The sequence below is a fragment of the Balaenoptera ricei genome, chromosome 4 (genome assembly GCF_028023285.1).
Source record: "Balaenoptera ricei isolate mBalRic1 chromosome 4, mBalRic1.hap2, whole genome shotgun sequence".
Taxonomy (NCBI): Eukaryota; Metazoa; Chordata; class Mammalia; order Artiodactyla; family Balaenopteridae; genus Balaenoptera; species Balaenoptera ricei.
Window position 1 is genome coordinate 93264705 of NC_082642.1, and position 18410 is coordinate 93283114.

The 18410-nt window shown below is 41.2% G+C and overlaps 2 protein-coding genes across 7 annotated transcripts in view; one reads left to right on the forward strand and one right to left on the reverse strand.

The window, feature by feature from the left end:
* The window catches only part of HSPBAP1 (HSPB1 associated protein 1), a 56754-nt gene that overhangs the window by 27224 nt on the left and 11120 nt on the right, over nt 1-18410 (forward strand). For all 6 annotated transcript variants that reach the window (XM_059920980.1, XM_059920979.1, XM_059920984.1 and 3 more), the window contains 2 exons: nt 11978-12114; nt 15944-16115. In XM_059920980.1, coding sequence (XP_059776963.1) covers nt 11978-12114; nt 15944-16115 — 309 coding nt within the window. The remainder of the gene's footprint in view (nt 1-11977; nt 12115-15943; nt 16116-18410) is intronic.
* Nucleotides 14833-18410, reverse strand: part of PARP14 (poly(ADP-ribose) polymerase family member 14) — a 65123-nt gene continuing 61545 nt past the window's right edge. Inside the window, exon 18 of the mRNA XM_059920976.1 lies at nt 14833-16358. Coding sequence (XP_059776959.1) covers nt 16291-16358 — 68 coding nt within the window. The 3' untranslated portion in view covers nt 14833-16290. The remainder of the gene's footprint in view (nt 16359-18410) is intronic.

The window sequence follows — 18410 nt, forward strand, 5'->3', positions numbered from 1 at the left end:
CTCAGGTGTATACGTATGTAAAAATTCATCAAATTGTACACTTTAAATATACACTGTTTATTGTACATCAGTTATGCCTCATAAGGCTGTTTAAAAAAAAAAAAAAGAATGCAATGCTATTAGTACACTTTGTTTCCACAGCTTGACAACAGCAGTTTTATTCACCATTGTTTTTGTGCCATCAGTGCAAATGTCAACACAGTGAAATAGGAAAATAACATCTTAGTAGTAGTATGAAAATAGTTTCAACCTCACAGATCCTCTGAAAGGGTCTCAGGGACCCCCCAAGAGGTCTGTGCACCACTTCGAGAACCTCTGGTCTACATCATCCTCTCTGAAATTACTCTCCTCGAGTTCTGACTCCTCCTCTAATTATTTCTAAAGCAGTTTCTTATGAAGATATTGAAATATGTTAATTATATTCACAAACATTTCATGCCTTTAAATTGTGTAAGGATAGTAGCATTTAAGACTCTCCCCAGTATGACTGACATGACCTGTCTCCTCTGCATATGTCCCTGAGTAGTCTCCTTGCAGAGTGCTGGACCACTGTGTTCTCTCGTCTTCTGGCCTTTGCTCATGCTCTTCTCAATTTCTGCCTATTAAAATTCAACTTCTTAGGGCCCGGCTCAGATTCATCCGTGGCTATGAAGCCTTCTCTACCACTCATACCTACATCCATCCATTCCTGCCTTCATTCCTGTACTTTTTATTTGGATTGTTATTTAAATGGCGCGTGACATAGAATGCCTGTGACTTGTTTCTCTAACAGCATTGTAAGCTCTTTGGGAACAGGGACTATGTTGTATAATTTTTTATTCCCCCAAACTGCTAACATAGTGCTGAATCCATAATGGGTATTTGAATGATTACATAAGTGTATTTTTTTCCCCTAGTCTTACCATTTCTTGTTTTGCTATTTCTCTGGTCTTTAGGGCCCTTCAGAGGGTGTTTTAACTTAAACCCCACCTTCACCCTTGTCCAGTTTTCTGTGGCTTCTAGTTAATCAATTGTAGCATTTGTCAATCTTGACAAGAAATTCTTGGCTCTCTTCAGCCTTCTAATGAGTTTTATAAGTTTTTACTTACAGCTTCTACTTAAATTCATTCAGTGATAAATATGTAATATTTATATATACTGATAAATGCACTGGTAAATATAGTGGTATTGTTGGAAAATATCCTGTAGCCTTAAAGGTGGCCAAAAATTATGATTTTGACACTTAACTGACTTTCATATATGGCAAATGAAATTGGCCTCGTTATTTTTTTTAGCTATACATCATATCATTGACTGATCTAAGTAAAGCATCTATTTGGAGCATTTTATTCTCTACTTCGTGAGGAAGGTAGGGAATTTGTGACAGTACCATAAAATTTCTTTATCTCTGACTCATTAGGTAAGAACGACAGGTGTTACATTTTATAATCATCTGTAAGTATCATCGTAATTGAAGCTATTAAGAATCAACATATAGCAAAAGGGATTTGCCCCAAGAACATTTCCCAGGTAGATTCCATTTTATGTTGTGATTCAGGTTGGCTGCTGAGAGACAGGAGCCTTGTTAAGTCACCAGGACACAGAATCTCAAAATGCAGCACATGGAAGATTAGTTCTAGCCTGTCTTGGGCTTTATAACATACTTATGAGAGTATGTTGAAATGAGCCAGGTGGTTTAGTAATGTTTAAAGGGGTTTGATGGCCCATGATGCTTTCTGATGAGGCAAATTGGAATGTAAGAATTTGGGTATTTATCCAAGCCTATCTGTGGGTAGAGTTAACTACCTCTTTTCTGTTTGTTCCCTGAGGTAATTTTTTCAAGGAGAAAAGGGCCTTAAGTACTTGCTAATTTATAATGTTCATTTAAGGGGCTGTTTGAAGTATTTATCCTTTATAAGTTTTACATAGTAATTATAGTTAATTATACTGTTTTAAAGTTCCATTTTTGTCGGGTTTTTTTTCTTTTTTTATTCAGATGTAAGTTCATTACAGTGTTATGTATATTCAGTTTTCCTGTGTGTATGATCTAGGCATGGAGAATAAATAGAATGAGACAACTTTTAACGTGATAGACTCCAACTAACCATGACCACAAGTCACCCAAACAGCCCGGTAAAAGAGCAAATAGTTTCGAATTGGGGTATTCTCAGAGCCTAGAGCTTACACTAGCTCACACCAAATCTAGGCTCTGAGAACACTCCAACTCAAAATATACCATTTTTTAGTGGTGAACAAATTAAGAATGAATTATTTTCTGGTAATGGTAGGATTAAAAAAAAAGCCACTATTCTGTATTATCAGTATCTTACCAGTTTTTCTTAAGTTCTTTGGTTAAAACCGTAAAATTGGGCTTCCCTGGTGGCGCAGTGGTTTAGAATCCACCTGCCAATGCAAGGGACATGGGTTCGAGCCCTGGTCCGGGAAGATCCCACATGCCACGGAGCAACTAAGCCCGTGTGCCACAACTGCTGAGCCTGCGCTCTAGAGCCTGCGAGCCACAACTACTAAGCCCACGTGCCACAACTACTGAAGCCTGTGCGCCTAGAGCCCATGCTCTGAGACAAGAGAAGCCACTGCAATGAGAAGCCCGTGCACCTCAAGGAAGAGTGGCCCCCACTCGCCGGAACTAGAGAAAGCCCACACGCAGCAACGAAGATACAATGCAGCCAAAAATAAATTAAAAAAAAAAAAAAACCTGTAAAATTATGGAAGATTTGGTTGCTTGTATAGCATTTTTTAAATGGTGTTTGAGTCTGCAACAATTATTTAACTTGTTAATTGGAACAGGTTTAGGAGCAACTCAGTTTCAGCATAAAATTAGATCTAGTCACCTAGATCAGTAACTCAGCAATTTTTGAACATTCGTTGTGCTGTGTTAGGTACCGGGGATGCCAACTTGAATAGAAGACTTGGCTCCCGTGGGAGTTTAAAGTTGAATGTGGAGCCAAGCCTTAAGACAGAAAAGTGTAAAATGTGCTATTACACTTTAGTACTTTTTCTGACATTATTTTATCGTTTAAATGATTGTAATAGTTTTAGAATATTATGTATAATCAAGAAGATTGAAGCATATACATTTTCTTGAACTTTTAAAATTACAACCAGATTTTTAGATTCTCTTATTTAAAATGTTGGAGACAATTTTATTAAGCAATTTTAATATTTATTTATTTATTTATTTTTGCTGTGTTGGGTCTTCGTTTCTGTGCGAGGGCTTTCTCTAGTTGCGGCAAGCGGGGGCCACTCTTCATCGCGGTGCGCAGGCCTCTCACCATCGCGGCCTCTCTTGTTGCGGAGCACAGGCTCCAGACGCGCAGGCTCAGTAACTGTGGCTCACGGGCCCAGTTGCTCCGCGGCATGTGGGATCTTCCCAGACCAGGGCTCGAACCCGTGTCCCCTGCATTGGCAGGCAGATTCTCAACCACTGCGCCACCAGGGAAGCCCAAGCAATTTTTAAAACTCATCCTCCTTGCTGTTATGTGTACTTAAAGGAATCCAGTTTCAAAATATTGGGATAACAGAAAGTAGATCGGTGGTTGCGTGGGGCTGAGAGTAGAGGCAGGCAGATTGAAAGCACAGGAGTAAGAGGGAACTTTTTGGGGTAGTAGAAGTAGTCTATATTTTGATCATGGTGGTGATTATTCCAATATATACATTTGTCAAAACTTGTTGAACTGTAGTCTAAAATGGGTACGTTTTATTGTATATAAATTTTACCTCAGTGAAATTAATTTAAAAAGAAAACTAGGCAGTGGAAAAAATATTGTTTCTAAATATTTCCTTATTTTGGTATTCAAGCAGTTTCTCCCCAACTAACTCTTATCTTCATAGGTAGCAAAATGTGCGTTGTCATCCTTTATGTCCTGGTTTTTTTTATTGGGAAATATGATCATTCTATGTACACAAGAAATAAAACCATTATTATTTATAAATTACATATTATGTTCAGGACATCATGACAAGGCAGAACCATCCAAAGGAAAGAGGAGAATAAAGTATCTGTACTACTTTTTTGTTATAAACCAAGTTCATTTTCTTTGGCCAGCCAGTTTTCAGCTATGAGTAAATGATGAATTTTGCTTATAACTCTCATTCTGTACAGAAGCTGTGCCATATTTGATCTTGAAACACTGTAGTGTGTTATTTCCATCCCTCTTCTCTTAGGTGTCTCTCTTTTTTTTTTAATAGTTTTTTAAAAATTAATTTGGTTGCGCTGGGTCTTAGTTGCGGCAGGCGAGCTCCTTAGTTGCAGCTCGAGGGCTCCTTAGTTGTGGCTCGCTGGCTCCTTAGTTGTAGGATGCAAACTCTTAGTTGCGGCATGCATGTGGGATCTAGTTCCCTGACCAGGGATTGAACCCAGGCCCCCTGCGTTGAGAGCGTGGAGTCTTAATCACTGCGCCACTAAGGAAGTCCCTCTCTTAGGTGTCTTTAAACTGCAGATAAATTTCCCAGAATATGTCTGGGAAGAGGCCAGCAATTGGGGCTGATAGGAAACCACTGGGGTTGGATGTGGGGGAGGATGAAAAAACAGGACTGAATTCCTGGTTAATTCCTTTAGGTACTGGGGTAACATGTGATATTGTCTTCTTCTAGAATTGCCCCTAACCACTAGAGTATCTAATGGACTACTAAATTACAGTACTGCAGCCCTACATTAGCACTTCCATAATAACGGTGGTCTTATTTTTTAATTAAAGAGTTGATTATCAAGACCTTTTGGTTCTTTTTACTCTTTTGCTGTCTTTTATAATTTTCATTGCTTGTGTTCTACACATTTTATTTGTATATCAATTGTTTGGACTCAGAACTTTTTTTTTTTTTTTCCTGGAGGAACAGTGCAGATCTTTGTGGTTAGTTCTCCAGGCTAGCCTGGGGAAGCCTACTATATTTATAATATGCTCAAAGAATAGTACCATGAAACTCTCTCTACTTCCACCCCAAAGTGTCTACAGGCGTATTTCTTCAAGGATATGTTTCTCTGATATAGGATTTAGGACTAGCATAACTGCAAACCCAAGATAAAGGCTCTGACAGAATGAGATTATTGGGGAAAGACAAGGTTCCATGGGTTAACCTCCTGAATCAATTTGGGTTAGGCTTAGTTGCTTGTAACAGAAATCCCAGAATGGAAATTGCCTAACTAAACGCATAATGGTGAATTTTTTCCTCACCTAAGGAAAGTTTGGAGGTACGCTGGCTGGGGCTGGAATGGAGGCTTTGTCATCCCAAAGAACCCAGCTTCTTCCTGTCTTTCTACTCTGTCTTTAGCATGTGGCTTTCATCCTCAAAGCCATCTTGTATTCCAAGAGAGCCATCACACTGTATTTCAGAAAGGAGGAAGGAAGGACAAAAATGTACTCCCAGCTCTCTGCCTCTCTTTTAAGGAACTCTCCCAGAAGTCCCATCCAACAACTTCTGCTTAATGGTTAGAATTTAGTTTCATGGCCCCACTGAACTGCAAGGCAGGCTGGAAAACGGATGTCTCTTAGCTGGGCATGTTATCTCTCTGAATAAAATTCAGAATGAGATATTAAAAAAGGTAGGCAGTTTATGGCACACTCTGTTCATGGAAGGACATGAAAAATTGAAGCGAGATTTACAGTTTCTACAAAAAGTACAGTTATTCCAGAGCCTCTGCAGGCAGCAAGTATAGGGACCAGAGAGAATTGCAGCATTAAAGGGAGGGTTCCAAGAATGAGTCTGTACAGCCATCCTTAGTGCATAGCTAAGAATGCCCTTGTCAGCTGGGGAAAGGGGATTTTGAAGCCAGAGGGATTTCTTAGGCAGTCATAGGGCTGGCAGTTTCAAGGGGGGGCTCCTATGGCCAAATCCCTGGGGCAGGATGATTGATGGTCGTTTTATTTAGTGGTTAAGTTGATAGGTTAGCAATCTGCTATACGTCTCACTGAAGAGAGGAAGGGAAAAGAACAAAGTTCATATCTCTCTATTAAGTACTAATGCATTAGTACTTACTGAGGGATCAAGACAGAGAAAGACAAAAGCAAATATCAAGCATTCTTGACCTCTTAATTTATTGTACAGTTGTGTGATCATGATAGAATTGCCTTCTGGCATATTGGGGAGGGGGTAATTGATTTGTTTATGTTGTTATTTCAGGTTGGTGTCTTCAACTAGATTTTAGAGTTCTTGATAATAGAGATGTTTATGCCTTACACTTTTTGAGTCTCTATCCCCTATTAGCATATCACATATATTATCGGTCAGTAGTTTTTGATTCTAATAGTTGTGCTATAGCAGTGATTCTCAACTCTCCCAGATCTTGCACTCCCTTTATACAGTTTGTAGATAGTACAATTACCTACACATGTAATTCTTTTAAATTTTTAAAATACCTTACCCATAATATAAAGGAGAATTTTCGAGGAAGTAATTTATAATAAACAACCTATATTTTGAGGTGTTAATGCTCAATAACTATGCTAGAAGACATAACAACATAGTCAAGTCCAGGTGTGTGATTAAGTGGACCTCCAAAGCCAACATATAATCATTTTGAATGGATAGTCCATTTATTCCAGAAACCAGGCCCAACCTTGATGCACGCTGTGGTCTGGGATGCTCCTCTCTGATGTTGCAGACCCGGGGGGAGCTCGCTGAGTTCTCTGTGACGCTGTCGCCGGTGGCTGTTGTCAGCCACTGTGTGTTGGGAGAATTGTTTAGACTTGGGCACTGGCCTGGGATGACCAAGGAGCTCCAGGACCATACCCACCAGACCTGTATTTTCCCAAGAAAAAACTTCCAGTGGCAAAGCAGAGTAATAAGTCTTCCAGCCAATTAAAAAACATGAAGCCAAAGCTGAGAGTAGATGAATGCAGAAACTAGATTCAAGCTCTGTTGTGTGCTGTGGACTCTGCCAGTTGCTGGGGTCTGTGAGGTGAATATGTGTTCAAAAGACAGAAAATAACTGTAAAATGTGAATGATTGTTTATTCACTCTACAGACACCTGTTTTTCAACTACTGTGCTAGGGCTAGAGAGTCACAGACAACCTTGGTCTCCTCTCCTCAGGGAGCTCATATTCTATGGTGAAATCAGACAAGTGAGTCTAACCGATTGTCGTAACTGTTATGAAGTAAACAAAAATGGGCCAAAATTAGTACTGCAGAGGAACTTCTAAAAGAGTAAGTTGGGAAGCCTTCTCTGAGGAGGTGATATTTAAGCTGATTCCTAAAAGATGAGAAGCTAGCCAAGTGAAAGGAGGGTCAAGAGCTTTCTAAGCAGAGTGCAAAGCCCTTGAATGTGACAAGAGTTTGCCTTTTTGGAAGAAAAGAAAGAAAGCCATTGAGTATGAAGGCTTGGCCAGTGAGACTGAGAGGGTTAGAGGTGTCACAGAGGTGAGAGGGGCCTGGTCATGCGGGCCCATGATAGAGGGCATTTGGATCTAATTCTAAGTGCAGGGCAAAGGGGGGACAGGACTTAATATTTTAAGATCACTCTTTGCTGCTTTGAGGAGAATGGGTCAGACAGGCAAAGAATCAAAGTTCTTTGGGAGAGAGAGACCAAAAGAGAGAATGACCAGGTTGCATGCGGCAGGGGAGGGAGGGGGCGGGGTGGGAAGTGTGGAAGGGTTCAAAGACATGACATTTACATTGGGTCTTGAAAGAGAAATGTGAATTGGGGTGTGGGAAGGGCAGCGAGGAGACCAGCCAGGCAGAGGGAACAGCAGAAGCAAAGGCAGGGAGGTGTGCAGCCCATGCTGGGAGAGCACTAGAGAGATAGTGTAGCAGTGGTCTCATACCAGAACCTGCATCCCCTTTACTGTTCTGAAATGCAGTTTGCAGGTGATATAATTACTTCCACAAATAATTTTTAAAAACTTTTAAACTACCCCAGCTATAAAATACAGGAGAATTTAAACAGAAGTATGTGATTTAATGTGTAAATATTCAAGCGTCACTATACTAGAAGACGTAATGAATTAATCAGATGCTTGTACCTACCTACAAGGAAAAGGTTCAGTTTTGAAGAGTTACTAAAAAATTCCATAGAATATCTCCAATATTTTATACTTAACATTTTGAAATGAGGCTAAATGAGTATGTTTGTATCTGTACACATAGTCACCATGATGAGACAGTACGAGCACAGACTGATATTGGTGTATACATTGCTCAACCAAGTATCATATGAGTTTCAATGCTGCTGGTGACTTAATTTTTCAAAACGGTGAACAACTCTTGATGAAGCTGCAGGAACACAAAGTACAATCCTCCCTCGACTTACTTAGTAATTGTGTTTCTAGAAAATTCAGTATGTGTTAAAACCATGCAAAAGTCCTTTGAGGATATATGAAATTAAGAGTCAGAGCTCTAATCTCAGATAACTAAGATCAGATTTTTCAGTGTTATGAAAATTGTGCAAGATACAAAACTTCTGTTGTTGTGTTGAGCTGGATCCCTGACCCCCATCCACTGAATACCAAGGCACCCCCATCCTATTTATTATGACAACCAAAAATGTCTCCATGTTTTTTAACAAAAGGACAGAACTGTCCCTCAGTTTCCACATCTGTACAGTAGATATAACTACCTTCAATCTCATAAGGATTAAATGAGATGATACATAGAAAATGTTAGTATCAGGGCCTGTCCCACCATATGGATTCAATAACCTGATAGCAGCTGAAAATATAGGTTTAGCAGTTGAAAATATAGGTTTAGTCGTAAATAGAAAAGAAGTTAGGACTGGAGATGAAGGTTTAGGAGTCATGTATGTAGGTTCATTTAAACATTACAAAACACCAGGCAGAAACTTAACATTCAATTTAAGAGGGATAAAAGTAGGGTCCCATGGCCTTCTCCTAAACTCTGTAACGTCAAGAATGAAGAGATATGGCTAGGCAACAGTTCATAAGAAAAAGGCAGTCAAGCCTAGATTAGCCATGGTATAATTCAGCTGCTTTAAAAAAAAAAAAAACAAAACACTGTCTGACAGTGTATTAATAGTGTAATGTCCAGATCATGGAATGTTGAGACCCATATGCAAGATACTACATAGGCTCTGTCTGGGGTTCATTTTGGGAGCCAGGCTTTAAGAGGGCTGTTGACAAAGGTAGTCAAGAGGAGAGAAACTGGAAGGAAAATTTAATGCTACTGAGTCTAGATATTTGAAAAAAATGATAAAGGAGAAGACATGACCATTTTTCAGATAATTTAAAGACAACAGTTTTTGGCAGAAGAGAAAATAAACCTGTTGTTTGTGGAAAACAAATCTAGGACCTTCTTCTGGAAGTTACAAGAAAGCAAATACTGATTTTGTAGTAAGCAATCAACCAGACGCTTGCTCTTTTCAGGGATGATGTAGAATAGAATTTCATGGATAGAGATGATTTCTAAAGACTTTTTCAACTTTTGAAGTGGATGTGGGAATAGACTCCAGGATGGATCACCCCCCCAGTCACCTGTGTTAGTTTCACTGATGTGACTGCCTAACAGGGTCACTTGTTTCTAGCAAGACCCAACGCAGATTCCTCCTGGGCCTGCACTCATTTCAGAGATTTGACTACCTGTAAGTAGCTGAACTCAATTGGCAAGAAAGTCCCAACTCTCAAGAGCCCGTGGAGGAAGAGAGCCAAAATAGGTAACACTCAATGCTATCTATTTTCTGACAAATTTACTTTGACTTACTCTCTCTCTGCCTCTTTCCCCCAAACCCTTCACCCTCTGGTTTTCCCAGCCAGTTTGCAGCTGAATTTTAGGTCACCCTGGTCTAATCATTCCAAAATAATTTTTCCTTTTTTAGTCATTACTGTGTTAGATGAGAGGTCAGGGAAGCCTCACGTCAGTTTTTCATATAGTCACCCCCGACCTGGTAGAAAAACTTTCCTTCTGTGATTCCTTCTGAAGTAATGCTCTAGAACAGTTTCTCACCTGGGGTTGGTCCACCGACTCCCTCAAAGTGTATGTGAAAGAGTGTGTGTGTGTGTGTGTGTGTGCGCGCGCGCGTGCATTTCTCTGAGGAGAGGGATATCGGCATTCATTAGACTCCCAAAGGGGTGTATCTGTAAGAAGATAAGAGTCACTTAAACCAGCCTCTTCTTAGGTAAGACAGATCCCCGTTTTTTGTTTTTATATTGCGTGTCTTTCATCTACCTTTAGTTAAATTCCAAACTGGGGTGTGGTGAATTGTTCAACAAGGACCAGGTTCATTGGACGCCTCCCTAAGCTCCCTGCTTGGACTGGGAGCCCTTCTTCTGTGATCTTAGAGCACTCTCTGCTCACTGCTGTGAGAGCACTTTCTGCATTATATCGGAAGGGTCCATTTATGGGACTATCTTCCATTATGAGATTTGAAGGGAGGGCCTGTGTTGTATTAATTTTCATATTCCAAACATTCAACATCATACCAGGTATGTAATAGATGCTCAAAAATGTTCTTGACCTGAACCATTTACCCATAATAAGCCAACATATTCTTCTTTTCCTCCCAAGCAGCCAAGGTTTTAAGCACTTAACCTGAGCCAGGTATTATGTTAGGCATTGGGAAAACAGAGGTAAGCTCGCTTCATGGAGCATATGGGCTATATCCAGAGGGGACGTGATTTTTGCCACCCCCTGGAGCTGCTGCACGTGAGCCATATGCGTTTACAGTAGTGCTGACCTTGCAAAAACTCCCCTTTTTATAACAGATATTAGTTATATGCACATATTCTATTTTTATCACTCAAAACAAAAATGAAAAAGCTTTTTCTAGTCTTCCTTAAAGCCATCCATTAAAAATGTCTCTCCAAAAATCCTCTTTCTCTTTGAGTAGTGTTAATGTTTTGCCTCTAAAAAGAGAAAAGTTTGAAGATACTGATAAAGTAGTGTCAGCATTTAGGACCATGTTCTGCACATAGAAGTGTTTTTTTGTTTTGTTTTTTAAAATTCAAAAGGAAAAATTCATGATTCAAAAAAGTAAAATAAAAAAGAAAGCAAAACTTTCCTGCCTGGTTCACTACTGTGTTCTTTTTCTTTTTCAGCTTATACGTATCTTAAATTCCATGGATTTGAGTTTATGTCAAACTACGTTCGTAGTTTTCTAACTTTTATTTAAAGGCAGGAACACCCTCTCTTCCAACCTAAATAAAATCAAGCAGAGCAGTTTGTTGAAAGAAAGAGCCTTTGCTGCTACCCCCAGTGCCCTCAGGGGGTACCAGGGAGCCTGGTTTGAGAACTACTGGACCAGATGGTATTTATGGGTCAGTGGTTGACTTGGGCAGGATCTGTCCACAGAACTAGACATAAGGAGTGCCAAGTTGAAAGCACTGTGCTGTCTCTTTTTCAAGTTCTTTACACTTAAAGAGTTAATGACCTTGAGGAGCACAGCAAAAGTATTTCAAAAGATATGCTGTGTCTCTACCTGGAGACTCTAGTTTAGTAGGTATGAACTACTACAGATGCTCCAGCATCTCTAATTTTAAATAAATCCACTAACCTAGGAGAAGGCTTCTTTCATGTGGTCCTTGAAAGTGCAAAAACTTAGTACATTACTTATGCCTCAAAATATCTGCACTGCTTAGAGGGACTGTGCCTTTTTGGATTCCTGAGTTGAGCTTCAGAGATTTAAAACAATACTTCTATTTCCATTGCAGTCACTGTTCCTGCTGCCTGAGCCACTTCCCCCATATATCTGCATAACTGTGTCTAGTGTTTATTGTTGGTCTCCAACCTCTGGGTGGGCGTTTTTGTCTATTTTGTGCATTGATTCATCACATGCTCTAGAAGAGTGCCAGGCATGTTATAGGCAGACAGTAAATATTTGTTGAATAACTACTATTAGTGGGGTTATTCAGATATGTTATTGGTTAAAAAGACTTCTTGAATTGCTCTGGAAACCTAACCTCTTCCATCTATAGCGATTTCTGTAAGAGAGTGTTCCAAGTGCCCAAAACCAGATGTGTAAGTGAAAATGTGTAACACTCCTATACAACAGAGTTGGTTGGTTCTTGATGGTCTGTGACTTTATTTTCAAAACAGGATGTGATATGGTCTGACTTTGGGTTTCCTGGAAGAAATGGACAGGAAAGTACGTTGTGGATCGGCTCCATGGGGGCCCATACACCCTGTCATCTGGACACCTATGGTTGCAACCTAGTATTCCAGGTACAAGGAAGGTAATGCACATGTGCATGCACATGCATGGGGGAGAGAGAAAGTGTGTGTGTGTGTGTGTGTGTGTGTGTGTCTTTGTGTGTTGCACAAGAAGAGGAATGAGTGTCGGGTAGAGGGCAGGACTCCCTGCTCCATCCTATCAGCCTGCCTCATGACCAGGGCAGATCTCTTAACCTCTGGTTCAGTCTCCTCCTTTGTGAAATAAGGGGAACAGTATAGATGGTGGTTTCTGTGTGTTGTGTCTCTCAGCCATGGTCAGGATTACTGTCAGAAAGCTGATCCTAGAACTCTAGGAGTACACTCCCAGTTCAGCTAGACAGTTGTCTGCTTAGCTCTATAATGTAAGCGTCTGCATTAGTAGCTGTAGAGTGTAGGGGGTGGGACTTGCTCTCTTGTTTTAGGAGAGCAGTGGGAAAACGATGACCGCTCGCGCCCGCAGGCTTCGGCAGTGCAGCATGAGATTGCCTTGTCCGTGCACGCGTGTTGGCTTTCCAGGAGCAGGAGAACGCTGTGACTACTCATGCTCACCAGCCCCAGCCAGGGGGCAGGGGTGTGTTGCAGCCTCCCACACTCACAGACTTTAGCTAGGGAGCAGGAGAATGCCAGGACTGTTTGTGCCCACCTGCCTGCGCCAGGGCTGGGGAAGTGCTCTGGTCACCGGAGCGCTCTGGCTTCAGCATTGTGGCAGAGTAGAGCCACAGTTGCTCGCCCCTGCATCTGAGCTTGCCCACCTGTGCCCGCAGGTTAGGTGGGGAGCACAACAGTGGCATCTGCCGGTGCTTCCATCCCGGGGGAGCATTTCCCTCATTTCCCACCCCTTCGGTGGGTACTCTCAGATTCTAAATGACTTTCCTTCACGTATAGTCTCAACACTTTTCAAACTGCTGTTGTTTTGCTAGGGTTTGGGGCAAGTGAGATGTATGTGAACCCTTTACGAGGGGAGTCTCAGTTTCGTGTAGCACTTGGGGACCCTTAGACATCTGTCCTGTTGGTTTCCTAAGCCAGCTGTTAGGGGGGCTCATCTCTGTGGTATAGATCCCAGGGGCCGGGGCTCCTGACGTGGGCTGCCAGCCCCTCACTTCCCGGGAGAAGCCCTTGTCTGGTGAGGTCCCTTCCTGTTGTGTGCCACTGCGCCAGGGCTGGGGGTTTTGGCGGGAGCGTCTCTCTGCCTCTCCTGCCCATCTCGATGTAGTTAGTCCTTTTTATTCTTTATTGTGGAGCAGGTGTTCATCTAGTTCTCAGGTTCTTTTCAGAGGGAACTGGTCTATATGTACATGTGTATTTTTTTGTGTCTGTGGGAGGAGGTAAGTTCAGGGTCTTCCTCTGCTGCCATCTTGAACTGCTCCCCCCACGTGTGAAGTACTTTGAAAACTATAAACCTGTATGAGATAGTTCCTCCTGGATTCCTCAGGTCTTTATTAAGCAGCCTAGAACGTCTAGGTGCATTATTAATGCACTATGGTTGCAGCAGTGAATCAAGTGTGCCTGGTCCCTGCCCTTATGGAGTTAATAGTCTGAACCTTAAACTTGGTTAGAGAGGACATCATTTCAAGTAGCTGCTTTCCGTGTGTTCTGAGTGGAGAAATAAGCCAAAGAAATTCAGCTGGAAAAACATTACCAAAAAATACCTGGGTTCCTTCTGTGATATAAAATTAATATAGCTTTACTTTAACTTTGTCGTAGACCATATTTTCTGGCCTCATATAGCTCTGGAGTAATAAAATAACTAACTATTCAGTAAGTATTTATTGAGTATCCTGCCGTGCAGATACCACGTGTTACAGTAGCAACAGAGGTGAACAAGTAAGACACTTCTCTGCCCTAAGAGAGTGTATGTACAGTTAGGGTGCAGGGAAGCCCACGGATTGCTGTGATATATCTAGGCAGAATGAACACGCCCTTGAGGAAGGTTTCGTAGAGCCATGGAACTGAGAAGTAGAAGAGAAAATGTTCCTGTTGGAAAGATTAGGGAAGATTTCAGAGGGGAGCTGCCATTTGGGATGGGTTTCGAAGGGTGGGTGAATGTTCAAAAGACACAGGTGGGAGGAGCAAAGGGACCAGCATGAGCAGAGCCCCAGGAAAGCGTGGGGTATATAGAGGGCCCAGTGAGTTGTCCGTGTAAGTTGTGCATTAGAAACAGAGGGATTAGTAGGAAAGGCAAGGTGGAGCCTGAGGGTCTTAATGCCCAGGCAAATACTGCTTATTCTCTGTTCTTTCAGCATCAGAACCAAGAGGGTTTTGAGCCAAGGATGACGTGATGATTGACTACCTTTTCTGATTAAGAACAGAAGGATGCATATATATTACATTTTAAACCTAGCAGAGCAAATTGTATGGGATGGTTATCATCGTGGCTGTTCCTTTGGGAAACACAGCTGTAGTGCAGGGGTCTGGAGATCTGTGACCTAGTACTGGGTCCACCACTCACACCAGCCCAGTGAATGACACTGAGCAAACCCTGGCTCCCTCTTCCACTTCTTTGAATGTAAGATTAGACTGACGGGGCTTCCCTGGTGGCGCAGTGGTTGAGAGTCTGCCTGCTAACGCAGGGAACACGGGTTCGCGCCCTGGTCTGGGAAGATCCCACATGCCGCAGAGCAACTAGGCCCGTGAGCCACAATTACTGAGCCTGCGCGTCTGGAGCCTGTGCTCCGCAACAAGAGAGGCCGCGATAGTGAGAGGCCCGCGCACCGCAATGAAGAGTGGCCCCCGCTTGCCACAACTGGAGAAAGCCCTAGCACAGAAACGAAGACCCAACATAGCAATCAATCAATCAATAAACAAATAAATCTTTAAAAACAAAAAAGAAAAAAAAGATTAGACTGATGATCTCTTAAGGGTCCTTCCAGCTCTAACATTCTAAACATCCTAAATGCCAATAATTCTCCCAAACTAGTCATAGGTCCAGTGGGAGGGAGCAGCTTTATCATCTCTAAGGCAAAATAAGACTTTATATTTCCTAGTTTGAGAAGAGCAGTCAGCTCTTTTGAAAGGACATGTTTTGAAAGGACGTGATAGCCCCTCTGTAACTGCCAGGGGTCACTAGAGGGCTTTAGGGCTTTTCTCAGAACTAGGTTCTTTTCCCTCTCTCTTTGCTTCCCCATCTGTGTATTTCTGTCTTTCTGTGTCTCTTCCTTTTTCACACTTCTCCCTCCTTTGCTTCAGATGTCCTCCCTCTGTTGGCTCAAAGTATTGGTGTGTCTAGTGTTTTATGAGTTAAGGTTTATCACTTTCATTTTTCAAAAAATTTTAAAGTGACTGAAACATTTTACAGTTTTCTTTTTGAAAATTCCTATATTATACTACTTTTTAGTTGTGTGGCATCATTCGTGCATTTCTCTTCCTTAATGGATCAACTAAACAAATGTTTAGGTTAAGGAATTTACAACCCCAATAGGGAGAAGTCTGGAAACTATTTGGTGGGTAGTTACTCTGGATGAATGGTTACTCTGTATAAGAGAAGAATACAGAGATTTCAAAGGGTAGAGATTATTCTGGGGAGCTTTAGACTCAGGGATGGAAACAGTTTATGAGGAGGCTGACTTTGATTTGAGATAAGAAAGAATGATCTTACAAAGTAGCTCCTGTCCCTGCAAATAGGCTTCTCAGGGCATCATGAGATACCCACTGGTTGCTGCCCTTCCTTTACCAGGTGTCTGCAGAGGAGATTCCAGCCCCGAGTGAGAGATGGGCCAGGTGACCCCTGAGGTGGCTCCTGTATTCCTTTATGGATTGAATGAAAATGAGTGAAAATGAGCACTTAGCTGCTGCCTTCTTACATGTTTTGTCTCAAGTTTAGAGTACTAACTTGTATCTTATTTTTTTAACTAGGAAAAGATGGCATCTCTTTCCTCCTGAAGATACTCCTTTCCTTTATCCAACTAGAATCCCTTATGAAGAATCTAGTGTGTTCAGTAAAATCAATGTTGTCAATCCTGATTTAAAACGTTTTCCTCAGTTCTGGAAGGCTCGAAGACATATGGTTACCCTGAGCCCCGGACAGGTAATGGGAGCTTTAAAACATTGGTGACCTGTCGGTGGACACCCCAGCTATAACTTCTTTCAAGTCTTTATGCCACGTGCCTCCCTACCAATACAAATGACAATGGTTCCTTCCCTGCTGCTCTGCTATTGGAACGTAGCTTTCCCAGCTGTAGGCTTCACACACAATCCTTGCTTCACAGGTCATGGGAGGGAGATGGGAGGAGGGAACACAGCTCCTCCTGCTGGTGAAGAGGAGAATGGCCTGTGGAGGAAGATCCAAAAGCTCAGTTATTTTTATTCAGGTTAAGAGAAGGTGTCAAGGCATGAGTACTTGAACATTTCTGGAACATTTATTCACAATTAATATCTGTTCAACCACTATAAAATCCAGACATACAAACACAGGTTCGAATGCATCCAGTTAGTGGGCCAACAAAGGCAGATTGAACTAAGAACGATTTAGGGATTTTTGTTTGTTTGTTTGTTTGTTTTAATTGAAGTATAGTTGATTTACAATATTGTGTTAGTTTTTGGTGTACAGCAAAATGATTCAGTTATATATATTTTTTCAGATTATTTTCCATTATAATTTATTGCAAGATATTGAATATAGTTCCCTGTGCTATACAGTAAATCCTTGTTGCATATCTATTTTATGTATAGTACTTTGTGTCTGTTAATCCCCCACTCCTAAGTTACCCCTTTCTCCATAACCAAACATGATAATCGTAAGTTTGTTTTCTATGTATGTGAGTCTGTTTCTGTTCTGTATATAGATTCATTTGTATCACTTTTTAGATTCCACATATAAGTGATACCATATAATATTTGTTGAGAATGATTTGCTTTTAAGCAAGAATGGATGTTACTTTTGTAACTGACTGTCTCTGAAACATTTCCAAAGGTTTAGTACTTAGTGCTGCTACCCAGTGGGGAATATCACCTTTACAACACTGGCATTTGCTGTCTGATATTTTATTAACATTTGCGAGGTTTTCTTAGTCTCTTAAAGAGATTTTATTCCCTTGATTATCCCTCTGACCTGCCTGTGTTCCTTCTTTTGCTCCCTTCTCACTGGCTCTTCCTGCTGCCTTTACACGCGAGTGCTCCAGCTCGAACGATTTGACTAAGTTTCCTCAACCCATCAGCAGTCATTCCCCATTCACTTATCCCCCCCAGCCCTTGACAACCACTTCTCTGTTTTCTTTCTGTATAGATTTACCTATTCTGGACATTTCATATAAGTGCAGTTGTACAGTCTGTGGACTTTCGTGTCCGGCTTTTTTCACGTCGCATAATATCCTCAAGGTTCATCCAGGCTGTAGGATGTTAACAGCACTTCATTCTTTTTTATGGCTGAATATATTCCATTATGTGGATATACATTTTATTTATCTGTTAAACAGCTGATGGATATTTGGGTTGTTTCCACTTTTTGGTTATTATGAATAATGCTGCTATAAACATTTGAGTACAAGTTTTTGTATGAGCATATGTTTTCAGTTCTCTTGGGTATATACGTAAGGGTGGAATTGCTGAGTCATATGATAACTCTGTTTTTTAACTTTTGGGGGAATTGCCAAACTTTTGCACAGCAGCTGCACCATTTTACATTCCCACCAGCAATTTATGAGGGTTCTAATTTCTTGACATCCTCACCAACACTTGTTATTTTCCTTTATTATTATTATATTACTACAACTATAGCCATTCTAGTGGGTGTGAAGTGGCTGCTAATTCTTTTTTTCTTCTATTTTAATAGCCAAATTCGAATGAGTATTTCTGTCTATTGTATCAGTTTTCCTTACATCATGCTGTTTCCTGAATCCACCGTAAACTGGCTCTCTTACCACTTTACTTGAAAGTATACTCTATGATAGGACATTCATGACCTCCTAATGACTAAATCCAGTGGCTGAAGTGGACGTTTTTAGTGCCCTGTTCTCTTAAAAGGAGCTCTCTTCCCATCTCCACCTTGTCCATAGCAAGTGCCACCATTTTCCTAAATCCGAAGCCCAGAAGCTTCAGAACATCTCCATCTTGTCCATAGCAAGTGCCACCATTTTCCTAAATCCGAAGCCCAGAAGCTTCAGATCATCTCCATCTGCTGTACTCAGCCTTCCACAGACTCTTGTAATGACTCTGGATAAATGCAGTCCTTCTTGACTCTGCCCATTACTTTCGTTTGCTATATCTTCCTATTTAAATCTTAACACTTAATTTAATAATTGGACCATTGCAAGAATCTCCTGTCCTTCCCAGACTCTCCCACAATGTCACTGTTTTAACCATCCCCCTACTCAGAACTTCTCAG